The 18,244-nt window shown below is 45.2% G+C and overlaps 1 protein-coding gene across 1 annotated transcript in view; it reads left to right on the top strand.

Annotated features, from left to right (window-relative positions):
* Window positions 1-4,048: 4,048 nt before the first annotated feature.
* The window catches only part of ABTB3 (ankyrin repeat and BTB domain containing 3), a 272,906-nt gene continuing 258,710 nt past the window's right edge, over window positions 4,049-18,244 (top strand). The window contains exon 1 of the mRNA XM_020803657.3: window positions 4,049-5,902. Within this exon, the coding sequence (XP_020659316.3) occupies window positions 4,447-5,902 (1,456 nt within the window). The 5' untranslated portion in view covers window positions 4,049-4,446. The remainder of the gene's footprint in view (window positions 5,903-18,244) is intronic.

Here is an 18,244-nt window from a genome sequence, read left to right as displayed (position 1 = left end):
TATGTTTTTCCTGATGTGGTTTTGTGAGGAAACTGGCCCTGTTTGGTTCTGGATGGTTTGATGACTCTTTTTTTCTAGCATTGGTCAAAATAAACTTCAGGAAACTAATACTGGGATAAGCTGTATTTGTCTCCTGCTAGTGCAGTTTGTGAATGTTCAATATAGATGGACTCCTAATTAATAATAATTTAAAATGATTAAAAATCAATAACTTTTTAAAAGGATCTCAGTTTGCTAAAGTTTCTGTTTTCTTTAACGGCTTCTGTTTTGTTATTCTTCACCTTTGTTTTTATTAGCGCAACAACATGTTTCAATCCACCCCCCTCCAAGTTCATGCCTGGATCTTGCTGGTATGACCGAAAAAGCCTTTATGTTGTTTGCTTTCTACAGGTGTAACAATGGAAAAAGATTTGGCCATTTTATAGTAATTAATCCATTGGTTTTACTTTAAAAAGTAAACAGTGTGTGAGAGTTCTTGCACTCTCATTTTGGAATTCAACCGATTTTATTAAATCGAGCCTTTGAAATGCTTTGTTGTAGTTATATGCCATCATGTTGCTTCTGAATTACAGCAACCCTAAGAGGGTGGGCTGAACTGCAGGGCCAGTAGTACTGTTAGTGCAACCACACTATACCGTTTTGGACTCTACAGTGGGAACAGAAAACCTACACTGCCCCCACCAGATGTTGTTGGGCTCTATTTCCCATCAGTCCACACAGCCTGGCCTGGGTGAGGGATGACAGAACATGTATTTCATCAAGATCTAGAGCAGCCATTTTCATTGGGGAGGCATATGGCTTCCTGGGGCCCCCTGACACGTTTGAAGGGAGCCACAGACTGGAAAAAATTCTTCACTTAACCACCTCATAAGGTTCATTGTGCAACTTATACAATCCTGGTTTGGCCTATATTTCTTTCATATTTTGTTATATAGCCATGGCAAAAAAAATTATTGAGAATGGCTGCTCTAGAGGACCACAGGTTCCTCACCCCTGCTCTAGAGATAATATAGTTTGTTCTTTGTTTTCAAATAAGATTATTGCCATCAGGTTTATCATTTAGGAAAAACACTACAAGTGTTTAAGGTTGAGCAATATAATGCTGATGGATATACAGGTAACCAATATGAGCCCAGAAGACACAGGAACTATAGGGGCAGGGTAGCTGGTCCTAGACTCATTGAGATGTGACATCCTTGCTTTTTCGTTTATTTTCCTTTGTCCATCCCTGGTGCTTTTTATTTCAAATTCTTTTGCCCTTGTTTGGTGGTGTTGGGTTAGAGCTTTCCAATTGACGTGGTCAATAATAAACCCCTTTAAAATTGTCTTCATTGTGTTCTTGAGTGATTTCTTTTGTCCACCACACCATCAAACACTTGCAGCATGCTCCCTGCAGAAGACACACTTTGGGAGATGGTCATTCAACAAAGTACCTCACAATCCTTCCTCTTTCTTGTGATGTATCAGAGTTGCAGAGATGATTCAGCTGAGGGGAGAGCAGAAGGTTCCTAATTCCTCCTGCAAAAACATCTGACCGCAGTCTCAACTCAGACCCATGGAATCAACTGCTGAATGATGAGACATTTACATTCATTTCACTCCCATTGATTTAATTAGTTTACTCTAGTTGCGACTACCGATTGGATGTCTTCTTGGATATGCCTGCAAAAGACATAGGTGGAGTTGCTGGATGCAGGGAGCCAACTTTCTTATCTGTCCCTCTCTAGCCAAATTTGGCTGCCAACAGCACTGTTCAGTACTAATTTCTCTTGTGCAATCAATGCAGACAGTGCTTTGTAAGATTAAGCAAAACAGAACTAGAAACTATACAATATAAAAAGGCAGAAAGTGCTACAGACAAAATGCAGGCGAACAAATGAGACAAGAAGTTGCTTTATTAGTATATTTATTAGTATATATTTATTAGTATATATGTTTATTAGTATAAAGCAACTTCTTGTCTCATCTGTTCGCCTGCATTTTGTCTGCAGCACTTTCTGCCGTTTTATATTGTATAGTTTTAGTAGTCAAGATGGTTTTTTCATCTTTTGGTCCAAGAACAAGAGCCAAGTAGCAGCTGCCAATCCCAGTCATCACCAAACTGCCCTGAGATGGCTGGAGAAAAATAAACCGTCACACGAAAGCCAAGAGCCAGTCAGCAGCATCCTATTTAGTATGTCTCTTATTTGGAGCTTGGCCCTCAAAGTGTTGATTAGTGAGATAAAGAGCAATAGGGATGCTCTTGAGCCATACTGGATGCCCCAAAGACAGGATTGGCATAATATGGTCTTCCAGCTGTTAACTTCAGCTCCTATATGCCTGTACTATACAACAGTGGTCCCCAACCTTGGGCCTCCAGATGTTCTTGGACTTCAACTCCCAGAAATCCTGGCCAGCAGAGGTGGTGGTGAAGGCTTCTGGGAGTTGCAGTCCAAGAACATCTGGAGGCCCAAGGTTGGGGACCACTGCTATACACCATGCATGCTGCATGGGGCTGATGGAACCTGAAGTCCAGGCATCTCTGGGGCCAGAGGTTCTTTTATCTGTGCTCCCCCCACCATCAAATTTTGGTAACTGACAGCCTGATTTTAAAGGATGGGTGGCATTAGCAAGAGCTCTGCAACTCATGGGAACAGAAGAATCGGTGTTGGGAAGAGTCAACTCCTCCCAGAATCCCCCAGCCAACAAGGTGGCACAAGCTAAGGAATTCTGGGAACTGTATCCAAAAAAGTAACTCTTCCAAGGTGTGAGAAAACCTCACATTTAGTTCATCAGGTGGCATGGGAGTGGGAGTGGCTGCACAAATTTGCACCACATACAGCCAACAGGACGCCATGCTTCTTGTTTCCAAGTGTTGCCCCACTGTGTCTCTTTACATCCTTATCTGAGCTCCTTTGTTCCCCTTCCATACACATTAGGCAATAAATATAGCATGAGATTAGAACCAGAGATATCTTAAGAGGAGAAGACTGTTTATATGAGATTGTCTCAGTCCACAATTGACAAACAGGCTTTCTTTTGTTCCCTAAGGACAGCTCTTGCCTTTAGCACAGGAATGGGCATCTCAATCCACTTGTAGATCACAGGGCTTCAGTAAACAGGACACTGATTCCACATGCAGAAGCTGTGCACCCCCAGGAAGAAAATATAGTCTGTTTATTCAAACATGAATTTACCCCAGTCTGCATTTGATAAATTAATCTGCTTTAATTTTATTGCTGCTTATTAGGAGATATACATAGCTGTCCTTTCATTTCTCATTTTTTTAAATAATGTTTATTACGTACAATAAAAAAATTACAAGTACTCAAGAACCCCTCATAGACGAAAGGAACAAACAAACAATAACGTAAGAGCAGGCCTGAGGTCTCAAAAGAGTTGAGATATATATTTTTTTGCCTGGAGAAAGAACGGGGTAAGAGGAGGCTCCCAGCGTTGACGTAGATAAATATACACGAGTATTTCAGGACCCTGGAACAAGCGGAGGAGGCAAGGATACACGGGTAACTCAAAACTGCAGTTGTAGCAGCCTTCTTATATTGATCCTTATTTTTATTGTCTCCCAATACGAGAAACCCCGGGAGGTTTAGGGCAAGGTCTCCGGAATCACCGGCGCTTGTTGCAACATTGACTCCGCAGGTTCTTCCTATCTCCCAGCGCTCGCCCCCACCCGCCGGTTCCTCCCCGGGCAATCCAGCGCAGAAGAAATCAGCAGAACCAGGAGGAGAGGCTGGCACCCGCCAACCCGCCACTCGGCTGCTGTCATAACGCACCGAAAGCGAATTCGGCAGAGCGCCCGACTCCCTCTCCCCGAATCGTTCGGCGGGGCGCGCGCGCGCGGGGGGGGCAAGTGACGCTTCTCCACCCTCGCAAGCTGCGCGGGGGAGGGAGGACGGGGAGGGGGGGGAAAGAAAAAAGAAAGGTAGCAATGAAATAAATGTGAGCCTTCTGATTGGCTCTCTTTTCTACATGCTTTGCATAGCCCCTCCTCTTTCTTCCGCGCCCGCGCCGCCTTGGGTTGGTTTTGGGTTTGCGGGCTAGTGCAGTCCTGGAATCGGGGAGCGGAAGAGCTCGCGGACAGAAGTAGGGAAGGCGGCCGCCGCCGCCGCTTCTTCTTCTTCTTCTCCTCCGCCGCCAAATTGGGACGATCGAGGGGGCGTTCGCTGCGGAGACTTCGCGGTGCGTCCTCCTGCCAACGCGGATCTAGCCTGGGGGGTAATTTTATTTTAATTTTATTTTCTGGTTGCCTGAGTGTGGACGGGATCTGCGCGTGCCAAACGAGGAAGCTGCGAAGTGGGGAAGAGAGAGAGAGAGAGAAAGAATTCAGAAATACCTGTGAAAAGAGAACAGCAACAGCAGGAGGAGGAGGAGGAGTGAAAGAGCGGAGTAACCGACCACGGCGTTCTCTTTTTAAAGTTTCTTGCTGGTGCAGCATGAAGTGCAGCGATGGCAAGGAGAGGTAAGACGGCGGTGAGGACGCTGGAAGATCTGACCCTGGACTCGGGGTATGGTGGTGCCGCAGACTCCGTCCGGTCCTCCAACTTGTCGCTGTGCTGCTCCGATTCCCCCCACGCCGCTTACCCCTATGGAGGAAACGGCTGGCCGCATCTAGCTGACTCGATGCACAGTCGACACAACAGCTTTGACACCGTCAACACTGTCCTGGTGGAAGACTCCGAAGTGCTGGACTGCTCCGGGCAGCATTGCTCCAGGCTGTTGCCTGACCTTGAGGAGGTACCCTGGAGCCTGGACGAGGTGGAGGCTCTCTTCCTCCTCCTCCAGCAGCAGCAGCAGCAGCAACCGCCGCGCAAAGAGCCCAGGGGGCTGGTGGGGGTGCCGGCGGCGGCGGCGGCAGCCCTCGCCAGCTCCAGCAGCGCCGCCAGCTCCGCCACCCTCAGCAGCAGCAGCAGCGGCGGCGGCGGAGCAGCAGTAGCAGCCGGCGGCGGCAGTGCCGGCCCCCCTCCCAAAGATGCCTTGGCCAGGCTTTCCACTTTGGTCAGCCGGGCACTCATCCGGCTGGCCCGGGAGGCTCAGCGGCTGAGCCTGCGCTTCGCCAAATGCACCAAGTACGAGATCCAGAGCGCCATGGAAATCGTCCTGGGCTGGAGCCTGGCTTCCAGCTGCACGGCGGCCGCCCTCAGCGCCCTCTCCCTCTACAACATGAGCAGCGGCGGCGGCGGCGACCGCTTCAGCCGCGGCAAGTCCGCCCGCTGCGGCCTCACCTTCTCGGTGGGCAAGTTCTACCGCTGGATGGTGGACAGCCGGGTGGCCGTGCGCATCCACGAGCACGCGGCCATCTACCTGACCGCCTGCCTGGAGAACCTCTTTCGGGAGATCTACGCCAGAGTCCTGCAGGTGGACGCCGCGGCGCCGCCGCACCCCCCTTCGCAGCAGCCCCCTCACCCCCCTCACCTCCCGCCGCCTCACCAGACACAACAGCCCCACCAGCCGCACCAAAACAACCCCCCTCTGCCTCCACCGCCGCCTCCTCCGCAGCAGCTGCCCCCGCCTCAGTTGCCGCCGCCGCCGCCGCCTCAGTCGCAACACCTCCAGCAGCACCACCACCATCACCACCACCACCACCACCGGGGCCCCTGCGCTAACGCCGGCGGCTCTGGCGCTGCCTCGGCCGCCGCCGCCGCTCTCCCTCCCCCTCCTCCTCCGCCCGGGGCTGCCGGTGCCGCAGACAACAAGGACAGGGAGAGTAACTGCAGCGGCAGCAATGCCCCCCCTGCCGCCGCCGCCGCCGCCGCCGCCGTGGCCGTGGCCCCCACCGGCCCGGCTCACCACGAAGCGCCAAAGTTTACGCTCGAGTCTCTGGAGCAGACCGTCAGCAACGACTCGGAGCTGTGGGGGCTGCTGCAGCCCTACCAGCACCTCATCTGCGGGAAAAACGCCAGCGGTGAGTCAGGCGAGCGCCGCGCCGGGCCCTGCCCACCTGTTGTGGTGGTGGTGGTGGTGGTGCCAGGGAAGGCGGGCGGGGTAGGTGGGTGGGCAGCCAGGCCGGGAGGGCTGCGGGCACGGGCGGGCGGGTGTGCCGCGCTGCCCGCTCCAGCGATACCGGGGTGGTCTCCGCTCCTCCAGCGGGAACGATGGAGAGGTCCGTAACCCCCCCCCCCCACACACACGCTTCGTTCTCATACATAACATCCCGCCTTGGCCGGTGTAAGAACGAGTCTGGCCAACTTGTGTCCCTGCCAGTACTGTGGGGAGGACAACTTATTTCATTAGGCCTAGTCATCCAGTGGTGAGGGATGATGGGAGGTGCAGTCCGGCACCTGGGCTAACCACCCATTCTGGTATAGAAGAACGCAAGCCACCTGCTTAGTGGAGACAACAGCTCTCCTCTGCTTTGGAGCAGTGTCTGCAACAGTTTGGCCGCCCATCCTGTGCACATGCTTTCTTGGCAGTAAGAAGCCTCTTCCAGACAGCCGGCTTTGTGGGTCTATTGCGGCAAAACTGGACTGGAAAGAGTCTTGTGACACTTTCAAGCCTAGCAGGTTGATCTAGGGAAGGGATGAGGAACTTGTGGCCTGGCCTGCTAGATCTTTCTGAACTGTCACTTGCATCAGATGGAAGTGGCAGCCCAACATCCAAGAGGGGCAGGTTCCCTCCCCCTTGCTGGATTACGGCATACACCTCTTCCTTACTTGGTGCACTTAAGTTGTGTTAGAGTGCAACTCCCATCGTCCTAGCTGTGCTGACTGTGCCAGCCAATTAGGATAACACCTGGTTGGGTGAAGGCTTTGTGGACTGGCTGCCCCTCAGGAAATGGAGTCCTCCTTGTGAAATTCTATTAAATTGTTACATTACACAGAAGAATTTCTTTGTCTTTACTTGGGAATTATCTCCAGGAATTTGACGAGTCTTGCAACCAAGTAGGCATGCATAGGCTTGCACCATTTGCTTTTTGGAAAATTAGTGACATTTTATTACTTCAGGAATTCTGGAGAAGTTCTGGAAGTGGTTCCATTGTTGTGATCCTATTGTTCACTAAAGGCAATCTGTTGTATTTCTGTGGTATTTCTGTTGGCAGAAAGTTGTAGAGCAACATTCTCTCTCATTGTTCTACTGCTCTGCTAGAAAAGGCTGAAGTATTAGTAATACAGCTGGTAATACTGATGGTGAAGACTGTACTTTGTGTCTGTTTTGCTGAAGAACAGTGTTCTGTGCTGGACTTTTGGAGACATCTGTATATTGTAAAGAGGTATTTGCTATGCTGAGCTGTTGGATGGTCTAGGGAAACCCAGCCCTGTATCTGCAGGATTTTAGATGGCTATACTGCAACCAACTTCAGTGAAAGATGTAGCCTGCATATCTTGCCCAGGCACTGCTCAGAGCTGAAGGTTTTTACAGTGCCTAAACACTCCTCTTGCATGGAATTGAAGAGTGTACAGTATTTCATGCCTCCAGTTGTGTCCATGCTGGACATTGCTGTACTTGGTTTACATCAGGAGCTGAATTCTTGTTGTGATTAACACCCATACGTTTGAATGCTCCCAGAGAATTGTCTCTCTTGCCACTGTACACAGACACTGAGAAATATTGTAGCCCTGCTGAGGGCGGGTGTACTCTGTACTCAAACGTGGTGAGAAGGAAGTTTTTGTGGGTCAATATGCAAGATGGCTGTACTCCTATTACCCTTAGGAACTCTGGAGAACTGTTACGTTTTGATTTATTTATTGCATTTACAGCACAACTGTCTTCCCCAAAGAAGCAGGAGAGTGACAAAAGCCTGTCCGGAATGACCCTCCGGAAAGGCTGGAGGGTCATTTCCCTGCCCTGAATGGGGTTACACTCCCCCCAAGGGACAGGGTCCGCAGTCTGGCGGTGCTCCTGGACCCCAGTCTAACTCTGGAAGCCCAGGTGGACTCGGTGGCCAGGGGAGCCTTCTTTCAGCTGCGGAAATTATACCAGCTACGGTCCTACCTGGACGAGCAGAGTCTCATGACAGTTGCACATGCACTGGTAACATCTTGTATAGATTACTGCAATGGGCTCTACGTGGGGCTGCCTTTGAAGACTGCAACTGGTCCAGAATCAAGCTGCATGGCTGGTGAGTGGTGGGGCTGTTAGGGAACACATCAAGCCGATTTTGATTAAATTACATTGGTTACCAGTTGCTGCCCGGGCCCAATTCAAAGTGCTTGTTTTGACATATAAAGCCCTAAACGGCTTGGGCACTGGATACCTGAAGGTCCTCCTCCTTCCATATGAGCCTACCCGGCATTTAAGATCTAGCCAGGGGTCCCTTTTGAAAGAGCCGTCACTTAAGGAGGTAAGAGGGACGGCTTGTAGAGAAAGGGCCTTTTCGGCAACTGCCCCCAGACTATGGAATGCCCTCCCGGCTGAGATTCGTCTGGTGCCGATGCTGATGACATTTCGGCGCCGGGTCAAAACCTTCCTGTTCCGGAAGGCTTTTAATTGAAATAATATCAGCTGTGGATCCTGATGGCAATTTTTAGAGTATATATTTTTACTGTATTTTAATTGTAAGCCGCCAGAGACCTTTGGGTACTGTGGGCAGCATATAAGCTAAATAAATAAATAAAAACAGTTCTCATCCCTGTTTTTTCATCACAGCAACCCTGTGAGGCAGGTTACACTGAGAGATGGTGTAGTCCAAGGCTATTTAGCTCGGGTGGGGTTTTGAACCTACATCACCTGTATTTCTCTTGTTGCAAGGAGGCAGCCATAAGATCTTCACATCTGCTAACTAGACTCTTGGATCTATTAAACCTGTTTTCCACCCCCTCAAAGCTTCAGCATGTTATAGGAACAATCTGGTGGAAAAATAGGCTGTTCAGTTAGATCCCCCTAATCTTAGGCAAGTTTTGCAGGCTTCCCAGAGGTGCTTCAGCCAAACAGAAGAAGCAGGATTTGCGCAATACAAATGGGTGGCAGCTTTTGCACAAGCCAAATGAAAGCTCAGATAGTAAGAAGTTGCTGATCAGCAACATATCTTCTACACAAGCATCTTCAAAATACCTTTAGCTATTACAGCTGACTGTTTACTTCTTAGCTGATGTCCATACATGGATTTTCTATTTTGCGTAGAGGGTACTTCGTGCTTCATCTTTCCAGTTTTTGTTAGCAGTAGTGCTGGGTAATTTTAGACTCTGGATGCAATGGATTTACAGGTGGATTTACACCTTTTAAAGGTGGTGATTACTTCATGTTCTTCAAAATGTGGTAAGCAGACGGCTCTGCTGCATTTGGGGGCCCTCCTTTTCATTTTTCTGAGTGGCCTATTTTATTCCCCACCTCCAAAGTCCCGACCTGATAGCACCACTGATTCTCTTTCCCCCCCCCCCCCCGCAGTAGTTGCTAGTGTGTCCCACCCTCCCCTGCAGCAAGTCTGGAAGAGAACACTTCTTGAATTGCTTAGTTTGGAAAGCATACAGTTCTGTGGTTATACAGTGGAGAATGTATGCCAATCACGCACTGCAGGTGAACACACCTCTTGACAGGTGACATGTAAAGCACTTAATGACTGAAAGGTGAATGTAATCTTCAGTGAATTCTAGAAGACTTCATCCATGCATGTTCAAAACTGCACTACACTCTTTCCCATTATGTGTGCAATAACAGCACAAGAGAGTCCAGCAGTATCTACAGACCTGCAGGGGGAAAAAAAACCCTCTGTAAAGTGAATTCCAGCTTTCTTTCTTCTCTGTAGTGGCACAGCAGTTTCTTTGTGTAGTTGCCTTAAGGTTTCAGCTTGAGGCAATTATGAATAAGCTTCAGTTCAGCTTCCTTGATGTTCTGTGTTCCTGGGTCCTGGAGATTGTTAAATAGAGGTTGTTTATTTTTTGATACATTGTTGAATAGAGGGATCATTATTTTAAAGTTGACCTTTCCACAGACTCGCACTAAACTCCAAATCTATTAATCTGTTAATTCCAGTGGAACCCAAAGAGGCTCAGCATCTGTGATTGACATCATGCTTTTTGCTCAATTTCAGCCCTCTTCCCATCTCCTTCTCTCTCTCCCCCCCCCAGTCCCTAGACATCTGTGTCTGAGACTCAAGGCAGTATGCTGTAGGATATTCATAAGGTTTTAATCATACAGATATAGGGATGTGATGGGGGAGAGGGAGAGAGACATATAGAGACCATGGTTTCTCCTCCCCCCCATATGCAGTTTCCAAAATGTTGTGCCATGTTTTAAGGTCTAGTGGTGCCAGTGGGGAGAGGAGGGAGTTTTTGACACACTCTTGTTTTGCCTGTTTTTGTGGGGGGTCGGTATCGCTGGGATAAGGGCAAAATAGCAGTTATCTAGTCATCCCTGACACTCCAGAAGGGCAACAAGAGTGAACTGAGAGACAGAGGAAGAGAACTGTCAGATACATGGCTAATGCAAGAGAGAGAGGGAGAGAGAGAGAGAGAGAGAGAATTGTGACTGGTAGGGGCGGGATCTCTGGATATTCTTAACAATAACATCTTCAGTGAACTTCACAGTGGAGTGTTTGGTGCTGTAGTCCTATTTTGTCTCTTTTCAGCCCTGTATATTTTTGTAGAGCCTTCTTGTGTTTGGGCAGCGGATCATACAGACACACTTCAAAAGTCTTCAGTTTTCCACAGGAAATTGTAGAAGTGCAACTGAATCTCTCTCCCTCCCTCCCTCCCTCCCTCTCTCTCTCTCTCTCTCTCTCTCTCTCTGTGTAAGAGAGAGAGAAGAAAGAAGAAACAAAACTTTGTTGTATATACAGTGGTTTGGCTGGCCAGAGCCTGCAACTGTGCAACAGTCTTTTTCCTGGGGAGACTTCATGTCACTGCTTGTTTACTGATAGCTTGAGGCAGAAGGTACAGTACAACAAAGATGATGCATCAGCTTCCCTGGGATAGTTCTGTTTTGTTTTGTTTTGAAATAAGGGGTCTAACCACATTGCTGTGCCTCATCTCCTTCTCATTGGTGTACCCAGAGATTCTGGGCTTGGGAAATACAGTATACTGTTCAGATAAGCACACAGCATAGGTTTAAGGAAGCAAGAGAGGAGAAGCAAAGCTGCAGGCTGCAGTACCGTTTTAGCATTCAATAGCTCTGACTTCTTTGCGGTTATTATATGTCTCTCCATCTGTAGGAGATGAACAGGCTGGTATGAACTCAGTGGTGAAACCAAAATCAAAACAAGCTGAGGCACAGAATGTTGGAATCAAGGGAACTGAATGGAAGCAGCTGTCTGGCCTCTCCCTCACTCTGTTAGCTTAAAGAGGACTTCATGTTATCTTTTGTAGGACACAAGAAGGTTATAAAGACAAGAGGAAGGGTAGGACATTTCGCACTGTACATTGCATTTCTTTGTCTTTCTGTATTTTGCTCTATTATGCTTGGGTCCATTTCAGTGAGGGTTTGTGTGGTTGTGTATATGGTCTGCAAGCTAAATAACAAAGGCCAAGTATGTGTTCTTGTGTTTGTTTGCATTCATCCTTTTCTGCCTTTGCCTCTCCCCATTGCCTTTCCCATTGTTGTCTTTTCCATTGTTGAAATCTGGTGAAATCTCTTAGTGGAATTTGGTGGAGCACTGACACATCTTTTCACTTCTACTCATTGTAAAAACATTAATTGTATATCATACCACTGTACTGTGTAAGCAATCTATGAATAAGCCATTGCACAATTCCATTTCAGTCCCCTAACATTTTCCACACTCTAGTTAAGAACCAGAGCACCATCCGTACAGGTTCACAGTATCTAACTTGGAGTGCTACCAGCCAAGAACTAGTGAAACAGCGACCTGGGGCACAATTATAAGGAAAGGAAGTTCTTTCTGATGTAAGACTCTAAAACAGCCAACGCAGTACCATTCAGTTCTGTTTGACCACAACTGTCCTCCTCAGCAGACAGGGCTGCAATTTTAGCCTAGCATATCTGAAAGGCACCAGGGTGGGGAAGGTTCCTATAGGATCACCATGACAAGGATTAACTATATCTTTCAGTCTACACTTTTACCTTCTTCAAATGCAACAGCATTGTGGTGGGGTAAAACTTGATGGAACACTGTTGGGTGGCATCACCAGAACGATGGAAGGAAGAAGGAGGTGTAGGGCAGAAGGATCAAAACTCTCAACAAATTTGATGAGACTTTAATCCGAAATAATAGTAAATACCTATACTTAAGAAAAGATGGCTGGATAGCTCAGTGGTTTAGGTATCTGGCTAAAGCCAAAGATCGGGAGTTCAATCCCCTACTGTGCCTCCAGGGAGAAGAGCCAATTTATGTGGCCTTGGGCAAGCTGCACAGTCCCTGGATGCCCCCAGAAGAAGGGAACGGTAAACCGGTTTTTAAATACTCTCTACCTAGAAAACCATGAAAAGGGTCAGAATTAACTCAATGGCACATCATCATCATCATCATCATCATCATCACCACCACCACCACCACCACCACTACTACTACTACTACTACTACTACTACTACTACTACTACTACTACTACAGTACTTAAGAATAAGAATAAATTATTCCTACTGATTCCAATAGACCGAGCTGTGCTCTGTGTAACTCTACTGCAGCCATTTTCAGCATAGTTCTGTCCACATATTTTACTCTACAGTCTCCTTTATTCTTGAGTATTTGCCATGCAAGTTGGCGATAATGGGAGCTATAGCCCAAAACATTTGGAGAGTCACTAGTTTGGAGAGAGTTGCCTTGTTGTAACTGAATGGTTGCAATCTAATATTTATTAGTGACTAGCTGGTATTCAACAGAGAATTGGTCAAGGTCATCTTATAACCATATTCACCATTAACCCCCCATTATGTCTGTATATCAAAGGAATGTCATCTCTCGTTGTTGCTCTGGAGAGACAATGGAAATAAGAGGCAATATATCAGACATGAAGGGAAATAAGGGATACCATGTTATTAGCTTTTAAAATGGGTCTGCCGCCAGGTGAAGGGGAGCTGATGTGGACTAGTACAAGCACAAGCTTAGCATGCATAAGATTCAGTCTCTGGCATCTCCAGACAAGCAAGGAAAAGAGTCTTTATTAAAACCCTATAGAGCCCCTGCCAGTCAGTTTTGACAATGCTAGCCTGTATGGCATTAGCTGTTGTAGAGTCTTACATGAGAAACATACTTTCCTTATGACTGTGTTATAAAGCCCTGAGTTTATAACCACATCACACAGTGCAGATATGCCTTCTCAAGGGATGTTTAATTCTGGGAAATCCAGGGCTGACCCTTTTATAAAGAATAGTAAAGCAATCATATGAGGCCGCAGATGCTTGCTGTTGTGGAAAAAACAGCATGGATAGCCCTCTGACAATTCCTCTCCACTGGGTACCTGCCTTCCCCTTCTAAACTGGCTAGCTCTTTCTACACATGGTGGCGGATGGTGTCCTGTGTTACCACTGTTGAAGTAAGATTAAAATGCTCGTTCAGTCAGCTTCCGTGGGTGGAAGGACAGGGGATGCCATCTTGACCTTTCCTTCAAAAATGTCATCGTAGCCTTGTCACCATAGACTGTTTCCACTACTTGAGGTACTGTAGAAACAGTGTATAGTGTGTTTGTCAATGAAATACATACAAGAGTGTATACAATACTACTGTTACCACACATGACATAGCATACTAAGGGAGACTTTGTCTACCTCACACATATATAACTAAGCCATTTTTCTCGCCCTATTCCCTGAGAGTGTGTTCAGAAATTTCTTTCATTTTATACACTCCCCAGTCTCACGCTTGTTCCTCTCATACTGGGGGTTGGATGTCATGGTAGCAATCCTGGCTTTGGAAACGGCAGCCATAAACAATGATTCTGTGTCACATCCTATTAATTTATTTACATAGTTACTAATTTACTTAAAATATTTAAAATATTTTACCCTGTGTTTCTTCTAAAAAAATAACCCAAGGTGGCTTGCATAATTAAAAACACAATATTAAAAACTATAACAATGAATTATTCAAATATTTTAAAAGAATGAAATAAACATATTTTAAAAATGTTTACTAAAACAGGTTTAAAGGCAACAAAAATACAAACCATCGCATTTTAAAATCTCTTCTAGATAGCCAAGGAAATCCCTGATCAAAGTATTCTAGTTTTCTGAATTTCTTGGGCTTTATGATTTCTTAAAAGGTAAAGGTAAAGGTTCCCCTTGACAATTTTTTGTCCAGTCGTGTCCGACTCTAGGGGGCGACGCTCATCCCGCTCTTCAAGCCATAGAGCCAGCGTTTGTCCGAAGACAATCTTTCCGTGGTCACATGGCCAGTGTGATTTAGACACGGAACGCTGTTTACCTTCCCACCGAGATGGTACCTATTTACCTACTCGCATTTGCATGCTTTCGAACCGCTAGGTTGGCGGGAGCTGGTACAGGCGACGGGAGCTCACTCCGCTGCGTGGATTCGATCTTACGACTGCTTGGTCTTCTGACCCTGCAGCACAGGCTTCTGCGGTTTAGCCCACAGCGCCACCACGTCCCACTTTATGATTTCTTAGACTTTAATAATTCATTTTAGTACTTCTTCACCGGTCACTTTCTCAGTCCAAGGAATTCTTAGTGTCTGTGTGGCTTCAAATAAATTAAGGGATACGTTGAGGTGCTTTGGATATGAAGTTAGAGGGAGCATCTGGAAGCTGATGTCTGGGAGGTCAGGTTATGTGGTAGAAGTGGGGAAACAATGAACAGTTTGCTGTCAGGTAGTCTACGGATGAGATGAAGAAAAAGGAAAATGGGTTCTGACAAAGAGATAGTGAGAATGGAAGGGAAGGTGAGTGAGAGGTTTGGATGATTGTTTCCAGACAAGGCTGCTTTGTTGTGCAATTTCACTGTCTCATTTGTGTAGTTTTTATTTAAAATGAAGTCCAGACATGGTCACCACCAATTTGTGGCTCCCTTATGTTTTCACACTGCTTCCTTCATCTTTTTTAACCATTAAACTTTGTCAAGGGAATTAAAAACACATAGAACAGGTGCACAGTGCCTTTTGTTTCTTAGAGCTGGTAGCCCTCTGCCGATTCCATACCCACTAGTTGGAGAACATTTTGAATTTGGCGCTCATTGTATATGATTCCTAAGGTGACATTAATGGGACTTAAGTTGGTAACATGATTCCATAAATAAAAGCTGTGACTGGAAGGAGAAAGTTCATAGCCAATGAAAGAGTTTATACTTTCAGGATTGTGAACACTAGCCTGCTTTGTTTGGTGACTGGGCTTCAGGATTTAAGCATAGGATTCTTTTCAGGCCTGGTTTCACAAACACAGAAAAACTGTGTCAGTTACCTCTCTGCCACATTAATGTGGTTTCAGCTCTAATTATGGGCTATCTCTAATGTCTATTTCTGACCTGAGTATGAATGTTTCTGACCTAAATTTGGATTTTATTGTTTGTAAGTTTTAGAGCACAGCTTGGAAAGCTACTTCTTTTAAAAGAGTGTCAGATGCCTTTATGGGCACAGTTCTATAAAAGTAACTTTTTTTTTACTCTCAAAAATTAAAAATAGCTGCTTTTAGTTACTGAAAGGCAATAACAGCTGACTACTGTTAGCTGCTGGCCTGCGGTACAAAACATACTTTCCTTCCATCTACCTCATAAGCTCTTCAACACACACAAAAGAGGACAAAGCAGCAGCTCAAACCATTGTTTGAACTATGTGATATTCACTCTCTACCACATACTTTTAATTAAAAAGGTAACTGAAAAGCTATGGTTACTTCATAAAAGGCAAGTAGTTACCCTTATTAAGTTGAGATGCAAATGTAATGTAGCTGGGCCTTCATTTCTGAGGGATGGAAATTAATTGTAACAAGTACTTCCAACCTTTATTTATTATTATTTATTTATTTCAATAATTTATGTACTGCCTTTTTCCTCAAGAGGGCCAAAGGTAGCTTATAATATTAAAACCAATATATATTTACGTTTTTACAATATTAAAAAGTAAACATATATCAAATTAAAAATATATCAGATAACTTTATTTTAGAGTTACACATGTTAGTGGCTTCAGCTAATTTCAGGGTGCAGTCACATTGCATTGCCTTGGACCAAATATGTTCATACACTAGGTATCTGCTGATACAAGAAGCAGAATTTGGCTTTTGAGTTTAAATGGTGGCACCTCAGGTTTAAGTGGGTTGGAAAACATTCTCCAAGGTTGTCACATGTCTTTTCTTTAAAAAAAGATAGCATCTTTGCACATATTGCAGCACTTCTCTGCCAGTTCCCATAATACTTTCCATTTTGTTCCCGTGCCCAGCAAAAAAATTTGATAGCATCAACAGAATACTGTATACCACATTTCACAGTGGCTTATCAGCCATTTGATCAGCTGTGTAAAAACATTTATGTCACTAGTACCTTCATCCTGAATCAACCATATGAGATAGATTTATTTCTGTGGACTGCATGAAGTTGATGGAATACGAGTAGCTGTTGTTAATTTGCTGTGGGCTTATTCTTGTTTGCTTTTCTTTATACCCCACAGTTTTCATGGCATACTTTATGAAGAAGAGTTGTTTAGACCACTGTTTGACAATGTGTCTTAGAATTTTTGGGTTCTAAGAACATGGGACATGCTATGGAACCACCCCCAACTTTCTGCTCTACATCTTCCACTGTTAGTTAAAGCAATTTTCATTAGTTGAAGCTAAGCAGAACTTTATGGTGGATTTCTGGAGGGGAGACCTTCTGAAAGGAAGATCAGGTTATAAGTGAAACAATATTTTGTCTGCCTAATTCAGCAATTTTGTAGGTGGAAGAAAATTAGGGCGTGGCTAGAAAAGAAGGTCACTATCATATATCTATAAGTATAAAACTAAATTTGAAATGCAAAACATATTTCATTTGTATCTTCCTGTATATGCTTGTTCTCAACTCAGATAGTGGTACTGTACACTGTCCTAAACAAGCTTTTGCTGCGGCTGTTAAGACCTGTTTAGGAGCTGTGCAATTTACCATACCACCTGAGGTGGCAGGACATATTCTGGCACTGTTGCCACTCTGTTCTATCTGTTTCAGTTGGCTGGTGACTGGAAATATCACAGTTTTGACCTACAGCTGCCAGTGGCTGAAATTAGGATAATTTTTATCCCAGTGAGCAGGAGGGTGTAACCAAAAATGACACAAGGCTGCTTACTGGTGCAATTAATTGAAAGATATATTGATGTTTAGCACAAAGAACACGGAGAAATTATGAATGCCTTTTGTTAGTTTAAAGGGATGAAGCATAATCAAGTAGAAGTTGAAACAGCAACATTCCAAAAAGGAAACAGAAACATTCACGAAAATCAAACCTGTTGTTACATAAAAAAATTTTTCCCATGCGAAGCAAACTGTGATTCCACTCTCACTAAAGTCATAAATAGATAGGATCCTGAAGAATCTAATTTAACTCTTCTAATGAAATCTCCATGGCATGCAAAATCAGGACCTATAAAACAAACAGCCCCTTGAAATGTCATCTCGCACCACCTAAACGCCCACCAACCCTGTTAGAAGCAAGCCTAAAAGTTCTTAACTATATGGTACCAAAACCTGATAATCAAACTATGATGAGAAGAAATTCTAATCCAGTACAGTACATAGATGTAGAGAACCCGTTCCCATAGATAGGTCCAGATAGGTAGGACCACAGGAACCTCTTCCTCCTAGCTCCCAGATGAAGGATCCAGGAAAGGCTCAGCAGGAAGATTAATTGAGAGAAGGATGGCTATGAAAAGAATTGCCCTATGTTCATTGATGATTGTGAAGGGCATTTTCAATGAGAAGTGGAACAGAAAAATATTAGAAAACCTGTTCTAGATGCTGGTCTTAGGTTGTTCAAATGTTTGGCCTCCGTCTAATTTCCTGCTGCTTAAACCTTTCTGCTTTACTCTAAATGCAAGGAATGCAACAAGGCAAAAATAGTGCATTTTTTTGTATTCCGTTGGTTCATACCTTAATTGGAAATGTTGATTTCTTAAGAAAAAAAATCAGTATTTTTTATCATGTTGAGTGCCATGTTCTGGTTGTCTGCATTTTTCCTAAATGGAAAAATGAGGAGATATTACAGATTTAATGTGGCAACATGTAGGAGATTTTTGCAGTCTTGTTGAATGCTGCTTTATTGATCTGTTTTCCAGACTGGGAGAGATACTCGCAGGAAGTGTGAAGGCATTCCAAGGTGTGTGTGAGAGATGCAAGAAAGGACATGAAGGATGACCTGAAGACAGTCAGGATGGGTACTAGGACATGGGGAAAAAAAACTATTGAGGAGAAGGTCAAGACAAGCAGTTAAATGACCTTGG

The sequence above is a fragment of the Pogona vitticeps genome, chromosome 5 (genome assembly GCF_051106095.1).
Source record: "Pogona vitticeps strain Pit_001003342236 chromosome 5, PviZW2.1, whole genome shotgun sequence".
Classification (NCBI taxonomy): Eukaryota; Metazoa; Chordata; class Lepidosauria; order Squamata; family Agamidae; genus Pogona; species Pogona vitticeps.
Note: the sequence above shows the minus strand (reverse complement) of the source record. Positions and strands in the feature narration are given on the sequence as shown.